Below are 10,377 nucleotides of genomic sequence, written 5' to 3' on the forward strand. Positions count from 1 at the left end.
CGGTAGAATTTATTTGAAAGTCTCTACTTTATCTTAATTTAGCACGATTAGCCTCTGCAGTCTTGCAGAAATAAATTCCCTGCAAAGAGTATTTTTGGGTCCAGTTCCTTGCTGGGCTCCTTAGCACTCTGCCGTAGCTAGTTGTAGCCTTTCAGTTCATCTCTTTTCCTTTTAATTCTGTGTTCAGGAGAAGCAAGATGTCCTTTGCTTGAAAAGAACCAGACTGTTGGTGTTGGCTTTTTTCAGTTAACAAAAAAACAACCCAGTTTTATATACTCTGAGTTAGGTAAGAGATTAACGGAGTATTGTCTTGCAAATACAGTATGTATACCAAGATGTTGTTAAATTTCACCAAAAAAACTTGTTAGAGGCCATATTCCTAATAATGATTAGTTTCCCTGTGAGTTATCAAGCAAATGTTTCATTAAACAAAGTCATACCCTGAAAATATAATAAATTAACTGAATAATATCTGTATGAATTTATTTCAGGATTGATGTGCCACAGAATATCCCTGATGACTGCATGATGGAGTTTGATCGGAATGAATGTAAATATTGGATTTTTAAAATGGATAATCGAAGCACACCCTGCTAAGCTGCTGTTTTTACTTCTTACAACTTCATCATCCCTTAGACCTACCTAATAGGTTCTGTTGTTCTCTTATAAAGTAATTGTGTAAACTTCAGAAACTTGCCTCATCTAAAGAAATGCATATCGTTTTTGTTTACAAAGAGTGTTTAATTTGGGGGAATGCTCAAGGGTGGGAGAGAGGAATTGCCAAAAATACTATTCAAAGGTTATTTTCTAGCTGAATATTTAACTCTTAGATTTTATTTTATATTGTTAAATATTTAATATTTGTACATTTAGTTAACATTCTTGGCACCTATTTTAAGATATTTGTGTGCAGATGCTCATCCAATATGGATTTGACTAAGTTTAGCTGCAGTTCTGAAGGTTTTTTGGCTTTAAAAAGAAGCACAAATCCAATCTGCCTTTTTTGCTATTTGTTATTACTGTTCTGAGGAGACATGCAAGTATGAATTTCATTGTACTGTGTACACATGACAAACTTGAACAATAAAGAGGCAAAGACAGAGGAAAATTACACAGGCATTTAATTTCTGCAGAGAATAAATCTGTGTGCGATCCCAGATTTATTTTAGACAGACACATTGATCCTGGGCAAGCTGGAAGCTCCTGTTCCTCATATTCAGTTCACTTTGACTTATAACACAGTCTTCGCTGCCTTATTAACTCCTACCTCTTATGAAAATGGCCATTCAATGAGTCCATTCATTCACCACATGGGCCGAGTACATGTGGAGAATCTTAGGTATAAGGTGTGGCCATCTTTGAAATGTACATATATTGGTTGGGTAATTTTACTAAATGTGAAGTCATTGTGTGAGAGAGAGGTTGGGAAGACTACTATTAATTTCATCAAATGCAGCTTGAATGGCAGAATCTCCATGTACCACAGCTGTCTACATGATGCAGTATCCTGTGATCAGATAACGAATTTCCTGCATGCTGACATCACACCTTTTTATTTAGCTTCAATCTACAGTGCCATTTATTACCACTTCACTCATGATAATAAGTTATTCCTACACAGTGGATTATTTTGAAATGGAAAAAGATGTTCAAATGTTTTGTCAAAGGCAACTCGGTGCATGTAAAAGAGGTCCAGACCTCTGATTACAAAATGACACGAAGGAGGATAGGGCTGTTCTTTGTGTGCTGGGCAGGTGGCAGTGGTACAGAGAGATTAGCAGTTAATTTTCTTGCCAGAAACCTGGGAGTCCTCATCAGTCAAATTAACCACATAGTTTGTTTGTTTGGTTTTTTATGTTGAAAATTAATGCTAACATTGTCAGTTTTGTATGACTGTTCAGATGAATATGTTTCTGTTCAACATGGATTTTAATAAACATTGTTAAATGTTGTTTTTTTTTTTTGTACTCATCACAACCTATTTTGTTCAGTGAACTAAAGCAAATTTTTAAACTCCACAAAACAAGGATTGTGTGACGAGTGAGCAAAATAAGAAGCAAGTCTCAAAATAAAAAATGTCTTCTGTCTTGTATTCATTTATTCACCGTTTTTGCTTAGTCTAACATGCATTCCTTTTGGATCTGAAATTAAATCTGAGTACAGATAATAGAATTGTGCAGACACCAAGAGGCCATTTACATTCCACATAGGCAATCACTGGGCTGGGAGTTTAGCCCAGGATACCGAGATGTGAGGGACTATGCCTAGAATAAGTCTTTAATTGTAAGTAAGAGTGAATCATATAAAGTACAGAAGTGCCTATATAAAAATAATGCAGATGATGTATATTATCAGTTTTCTGGAAGCTTTGGAATTGATAAACGGAATTCTTACAATTTCTCAAGATTTAACAACCTTGTGTGGGAACCATAGTGGAGCATAGCATTAGTTATAGTAACTTAGTGTTAAGATTAGTGAGTCACTGTGCCCCTCCACTATTTAAAAAAAAAATGCAATTATTATTTTGGGAAATGTTACTTTTAAAGTTGCAAAGCTAGTACAGTGTTGGATATTGTTTGTATACTGCTAGTTACCTAGAGTGTCCTGATCTGTAATATTCTTTAGAAAGTATTCATCATGAAACTGCCTGCTTGCACCCAACCTGAAATATGCAGGTTTCCCAGGCCAGGTGTATGCATATAGCTGGTGCCATTGCTTATTTAGCTGCGTTTACCCAAAATTATCAAAGTTCAGCAGTTCCAGCTTGTAGATGGAATTCAGCAAAAGCCTGATGTGTCAAAATGATTCCACAGACCAAATATCTTCATTTTTAGTAAAAATAGCAAAAAAAAAAGTTCTTAAGAAAAATTCTGTTTAAAGCTTATAAATCTTGTTTCTTTAAGTTTGGTTAGAGTTGAACCATTCCTAAACATTACAAAATCACTTCTAAACGTTTCTGAACCATTTCAAAATGGTCAGAAAACTACGCTATCCCATTTCTATGCTGTAAATGGGTCTTTCAGTCGCTGCTAGCACTAGGACCTGTTCTTAACAACAACTGACTAAATGAACACAATGTATCTTAGTTATAGCAAGAAAGTTCTATCTCTTATTAACTTACAGGGGGTTAAAGGCCATACCATTGTCTATGACTATGAAAGAAAACGATGTTCAAATTAAGCAAACACTAATAAGAGTTTAGCTTAAAGCATTAACTTTCTAAGATTGACTCCTACACTTATCATAACTGTATCACTGTCCTCTAGAAACAACCGGAGGATGAACTGTTTTTGTCACCAAAGCTCCTGTAAGATATTCATAATCGTAATCCAAACGACTGACATCTTGTCTCTTGGTCACAATTATAGTATAGGTGGTTTGGCTTGGTCTGGATAACACCCATATTTGTGCATACTGTACTGGGATGTTACCTGTGCAAGTTTTTTTTTTTTACAAAAAATGTGGCCCCGACATCTGCATGAACATTTGTCTTTTGTGGTCACAAACTGTATGTACTTATCAGATGTGACTGCTGGCTTCTTCCTAAATTCCATTTTCTGTTGGCTGTGTAACATGTCCATCATGTGTCACCATTCCTGAGTCTAGACTCTTATACTCGGTTGCCACACGAAGTACACTTAACAGGCAGCCATGTAGCAATAAGAATGAGTAATGGGTTTTTCCTGTCTCTGCGCTATTGCCTTGTTTCTGCTGACTTTTATATAAAAAGTGCCTTGTTTTTTTTCTTTTCTTCAGACCAGACTTTTTACCAACTGTTATGTCTGTTGCATACCTCTGCTGAGATCTTTTCCTTATAATTGATCCTTAACAAGTCTGTGCCTGTTGTAAGAAACCGGTTTGCCTCTTCTGCAAATTTACTACTTTCTGACTTTATTTCACCCAATTATTGCAGCTGTTTTATCTCCTAACAGAACTACAAATATTTTTCTGTCCTGCTTTCTAAAGTCTTGTTATGCCATCCTCTTTGGCAGGTGGTCTTGCTCACAGAAGGGGACTTATTCTACTGGTTCTGCGTGAGATAATGGGCAGTTTTGGGTGGCATAGAATGGATAGAGATAAAACATTGCACAAAAGGAAACATCTGAGTCACCTTTATACAATACATAAGAATGGTTTTGAAGAGAACAGGCCATTCAGCCCAGCATAACTTATAAGTCGTCAAAATTAGATCTAAGGAAACAATTGATATCCAACTTCATCATTTTAAACGCAGATTGTTTTACCCCTCAGTCTCTATTTGGTGTTATCCTTAACCTCCGTTAAGCTGGTTCAACTCCTCAGGCCTTTCTCATAGCTCACATAAATCATGTCTGCTCTTTTAATGCATGCATCTCTTGCAAGACCTAAACTGTGTCTAAAAATTGTCCTGATTTTTTTTTCTCTATATATTGTGATATGTATATATTGATTATAACTTTAACTTCTGGAATGTTTTTAAGCTGTCTATCACAGGTACAGTGTCTATTGAATGTGAAAGTTTTCAACACATGTCTAATTAGAAAGGAATGGCTCATTTTAGCTTAAAAGACTGAGTTAAAACTTCCAGGGTATTTAAAAAGATGTGCAGAACAAACATTCAATTTTGCAATAAAAATACTGCCTGTATTTGGGTCAACAGAAGCAGTGAACCATTTATACAGTTGTATTGATTTTATGGTAAATCTTTTAATTTTTTTTTTCTATTTTTTTTCCAAAAACTATGCTATTTATTATTATTTGGGAGTATTGTATTATGAACCCTGTATTGCAATATGCGTTGCATGTGGATTAATTGCATAATCGTAAACCTAGTAAGAATATATATTGGATGAGGGTGTGGCAAAAATGTGCCTTGTCTCAGGTAAAATTATTTGGTTTAGCGGCCATACACCAATTTATTAAACCAACTAATCTCTTTTATTTACACTGTGTGCACAATTATTAGGCAAGTGAGTATTTTGACCATATCATCATTTTTAATGCGTATATTCCAACTCCAAGCTGTATTAACTTGAATGCTTATTGGATTTAAGCACGTCAGGTGATGTGTATTTGTGTAATGAGGGAGGGTGTGGCCTAAGGAGATCAACACCCTATATCAAGGTGTGCAGAATTATTAGGCACCTAGTTTTCCTCAGGCAAAATGGGCCAAAAAAGAGATTTAACTGACTCTGAAAAGTCAAAAATTGTAAAAAGTCTTTCAGAGGGATGCAGCACTTTTGGAATTGCTAAGATATTGGTGTGTGATCACAGAACCATCAAACATTTTGTTGCAAATAGTCAACAGGGTCGCAAGAAATGTGTTGAGAACAAAAGATGCAAATTAGCTGCCAAAGATTTGAGAAGAATCAAACGTGAAGCTACCAGGAACCCATTATCCTCCAGTACTTTCATATTCCAGAGCTGCAACCTACCTGGAGTGCCCAGAAGTACAAGGTGTTCAGTGCTCAAAGACATGGCCAAGGTAAGGAGGGCTGAAACCCAACCACCACTGAACAAGAAACATAAGTTGAAACGTCAAAACTGGGCCAAGAAATATCTGAAGACAGATTTTTTCAAAGGTTTTATGGACCGATGAGATGAGAGTGACTCTTGATGGACCAGATGGATGGACCTGTGGATCAGTAATGGCACAGAGCTCCACTCCAACGTGGAGGTGGGGTACTGGTATGAGCTGGTATTTTTAAAGATGAGCTAGTTGGACCTTTTGCATTGAAGATGAACTCAAAATCAAGTCCCAAACCTACTGCCAGTTTTTCGAAGACACTTTCTTCAAACAGTGATACAGGAAAAAGACCATGATTTTTATGCAGGCCAATGCTCCATCACTTGCATCGAAGTTCTCCACTGCGTGGCCAGCCAGTAAAGGCCTTAAAGATGAAGGAATAATGACATGGCCCCCCTTCCTCATCTGACCTAAACCCTATCGAGAACTTGTGGGCACTTCTTAAACGCTAGATTTACGGGGGAGAAAAACAATACACCTCTCTGAAGAGTGTCTGGGAGGCTGTAGTCACTGCTCCACAAAAAGCTGATCGTCAACAGATCAAGAAACTGACAGACTCCATGAATGGAAAGGCTTATGACTGTTATTGGAAAGAAGGGTGGCTATATTGGTCATTGATTGATTGATTTATTTTTTTTGAAATGTCAGAGATGTTTATTTGTAAATTTTGAGGTGTTTGTTTATTATTCTCACTATAAGATGAAAATAAACAAGTGAAATGGGAAAATTTTCATTTTTCCTTTAGTTGCATAATAAATCTGCACACTAATAGTTGCCTAATAATTGTGCGCACATATGTATTCCCCTGATGATGTTCACACTCGCATTTCCGTTGTGAAACATTCAGGTTTCAGGTTTATTAACATTTTGGATTGACTGATAGCACTGTGTTTGTTCCATATTAAAATTAATCCTCAAAAATACAACTTGCCTAATAATTCTGCACACAGTGTATGTAGCATTGTTAACTTTTTTTTCTGTTTTTTTGTATTACTGAATGTTTCATCCTTGTCAGTGTCCGAATTGTATTTTCTCTGCGTACTTTGGTCTTCCACCCCCTATCCCACTGAAGTATGTGTATGAAAACTGGCCATGTAAATGGTGGTGAGTATACTTTTGTTCCTTCCTTGTGTCATTTGCTGATGGGATTGGCTTTAGTCCCCATGACCCTTAGCTCGATAACCGAGTTTGAAAATGGATAGACGGATGAATTTAAGCTAGTCTTTATCATAAAATAAGGACCAGTGTTTGATTTATGTTTCATTTATTTGTTTGATGTTTTAGGATGTACTTAATGCACTTTTCAGGTTTGAAAAAGATTATTACTTTCCCCCAGCCGAACTCTTCCTTGTCATCTCAGCCCAATCAAAGTGCTGGCTGACTGCGTCAGTCAATAATCAAGCCTGTTTTGGCCAGCTTTGTCCAATATAAAACTGACTAACTGTGGCCTCTGCCATTAGAGTTAAGTTGTCAGCACACACGTCCTACAGGCACGTTGTACCGTGATCAAATGACATTCTTGGAAACCTCTGGAAAAGTTGTTGATCTCTATGTGTCTGGAAACAATTATAAGTCATTTTTTCTTTTCCAGAATTCCACCGATCCACAGTCAGAGCCATACAGTAAACAGACAGAACAGGTCTGGGGCACAGGGCACATATTATTTTACATTACACCATAGTATATGAATTTTTCTGCAACTTCCAATTTTTTGAGAATAACTGAATTTAGAATGGTTTATTGCTGTTCTTTCATTATGATAGTCCCTTTTTCTCAGCACCATTTTACTTTATTCATTAGTCATTTCTAATGTTTATTTTGATCATTATGGATTATCCCGCTGTGTTTTATTCTGTGGCTCTATGTTCATCACATGCTTTTTGTACCTCATTTTAGTGTTCTGTCCTGTGGTTTCTGGCCACCAAGTAGAAAATTACAACAAAGCAGTTCCATTCTTTATATAAAATATATTTATTTAGTTCCAGAAGCAAATTATCAATCTGAACTCAAGGCTCCAACAGCACACTAAGGCAGAGAAGAGCTTTACAGATGTCTTTTTGCTTTATTTTTCCTTGTGGACTTGTGCCCACTGTTCCTCCTTCTGGAGCATTCTTAAGTGAGCTGTTGAGCACTTTTCCCTCTGTGTCCTTTAAAGGCTTGGGACACATCTCTGGAATTGCTGCTCATAGAGACATCCTTCTTTGGACCTCATAAGATGCATTTTGTCCCTCGATGTCTTTCAGCTGCCCCTTATAGGCCTGGTCAGTTCAAACTGACCATGAAAAAGCAGAGACACTCTTTGTGGCAGAAACAGCTCTGTGACGTAGTGCCTGGAGAATGAACTGCAGTCTATTCCAGGGAATTAAATGCTGATTTAGGTGTACAGTGCAGGGTCGCTTCTTAAGCATAGTACATGTGTCACTTATTTGATTTTCCTGCAGGGAGGGATTATATATACACCACCATGGATTATAAAAATGATCTTCCTGAAAGCAGTTCTACAGTCTACCTTACAAATGTTAAATCAAGTTAATTTAATTTGTTCAGTTTCCCTCTGCCACGTGCTTTAAGGTAGCCATGACTTGTCAACTTTCCTTCCCCTATTTGCCCAATATCTAGTGATGCAGTGTTTAAACAGGCAACCAGTAGTAAATACAATGTAGAAAGCAGTCCTTGATGAATGCCTATCTACTGCAAAACATACAAGTATAATTTAGAGTCATCAGTCATGTGGGTCGAATGTCCATAAGAGAAAATTGAAGTCCATAGAGGAAATCACATGAACACCAGTAGAACATTCAGAGTTGACCCAATTGAAAATGAGAAACTTGGAAAATCTGGCTTCCACTCACATCCCTCAGTTACCCTAAATTGGCCCTGTGTGTCCTGGAGCAAGCCAGTGATGATCTAAAATCCCTTCAAGGCGTTGATTCTAGCGGCACATAACCAATGAAAGAATGGCGACAGCATATTCAAAAGTTAGATAGGCAGCACAGCAGGTAAGTGTACCACTTCTCGTTATTAAATCTGATTTGTGGTTGGGGCGCCTTCTGGCATGCTCTACCAGTTATCCTATGAATTTCTAAAAAAGGCCTTTTTGCTTTCCTAGACAATAAAAGCTGCTATTTTGATTGGTATTATCATAATTGCTTTTAATCTCTATATGTGATTCATTCCTCACTAATTTATGGCATGTAGAGTCTATTGTTGTCTACATGGGGAAATGTTCAGTTAATTTCACTTATAAATCTTTGTCTGCTCCATAGTCTCCTAAAGGTACTTGGCTAGGTGACATGCATCTTATCAGTTATCATAGGTCACCTGTTGTCTGTGCACATTCCTTTGATGAAGGTTAAAAAAACATAAACACTGAATATCTAATATTATTCAGCATGGGATTCACATTAATTTCATTTGCATTTGCAAATTATCTTTATATTCTTTTTACATTTCTCATGTACTGTGTTTATAAAGTCAAAACTTTTAAGGAGGTGACTTGATCAAAGTTTTTAAAATTATGGAAGGAATTAGCACAGTGGCTCCAAACTACCGGTATTCTCTTTAAAACAGATTCTGTAATAAGAACATGGTGACATGGATTGTAACTTGATAAGGGCAGATTTTGGACAAATGTTAAAATAAATTACGAAGTACTGTGATAGAAAGGAGGATTTTAACAACCTTTAAATCTTGACTTGATGTTATTTTGGACAATTGAAGTGAATAGGATGGATGAGCTTGTTGGGCTGTATAGCCTGTCCTCGTTACAATTATTCTAATGTTCTAAAACATGCTTTTCATTATATGGTGAGGCAGAATGACAAACCAATTTGATTTAAAAACAATCACTTGTAGATGGACAGTGGTACAGTGGAGAGTTCGTGGACCAGTAGAATTTTTGTTGGGTGAGGCTGAAAGCTCTTAAACAGAAAATATAGTCTAGGACGGGACTATCAAGGGTGATCTCAAATTCATAGTGAGTGCCTAGTCAAAAGACTAAATTTTAAGTAATAGCCTTCAGTGTCCTTCTATTATTTTGAAATAAAGTAGAGATTTTATTCAGCACTAGGGTTTTAAACAGACCACGTCTAATACATCACTAATTGACACTCTTGCAATTGAATACTGCAACAAGAAAAAGTTTTTGGATGTGTAACACCACATGAAGTGCAGCATGATGTCATTAATATGCAGACAATGAAAGAACAGAAGCAATAGCAAATATTCCATTATATGAAAAAAATGAGTACACTGGTTCAAGCAAGTAAAGGCTAGTAAGCTTTACAAGTACATTACGGGAAGCAACTATTAAGGAAAAATTGAGCAACACATTCCTAGAACAGAAGTGGTGGTGAACAATCAACTTGGGTTTAGACATCGGTGTTTGTGTTTCACTAATATGCTGGAATTCTGTGAGGAAGCAACAAGAGGATACCATTAAAGTGGTGCATATAATATTGTTTATCTGGATTTTCAAAAGCTTTTACAATTTGAGAGGATTGTGATCAATTTAATAGAACTGGAATTCAAAGTACAGTTTGTTGATGGATAAAAAAATCAGTTTAAAAACACGGGCAGGATTTTTCAATGGACATTGTACACTGAGCTCAACTTAACTATCCATTTTTCCTTGTAAATAAAGATGGAGTGGTGGCATGAGAGATAAAGAGAGGTGCCATCAGAAGGGCCAGTGCCATGTAGAGGGTGTGTACAGGTGCTGGTCATAAAATTAGAATATCATGACAAAGTTGATTTATTTCAGTAATTCCATTCAAAAAGTGAAACTTGTATATTAGACTCATTCATTACACACAGACTGATGTATTTCAAATGTTTATTTCTTTTAATTTTGATGATTATAACTGACAACT

The 10,377-nt window shown here is 36.5% G+C and overlaps 1 protein-coding gene across 1 annotated transcript in view; it reads left to right on the forward strand.

The window, feature by feature from the left end:
- Window positions 1–1,957, forward strand: part of LOC120538900 (small serum protein 1-like) — a 38,807-nt gene extending 36,850 nt beyond the window's left edge. The window contains exon 4 of the mRNA XM_039768486.1: window positions 492–1,957. Coding sequence (XP_039624420.1) covers window positions 492–597 — 106 coding nt within the window. The 3' untranslated portion in view covers window positions 598–1,957. The remainder of the gene's footprint in view (window positions 1–491) is intronic.
- Window positions 1,958–10,377: the final 8,420 nt, after the last annotated feature.

The sequence above is a fragment of the Polypterus senegalus genome, chromosome 11, assembly GCF_016835505.1.
Source record: "Polypterus senegalus isolate Bchr_013 chromosome 11, ASM1683550v1, whole genome shotgun sequence".
Lineage (NCBI taxonomy): Eukaryota > Metazoa > Chordata > Cladistia > Polypteriformes > Polypteridae > Polypterus > Polypterus senegalus.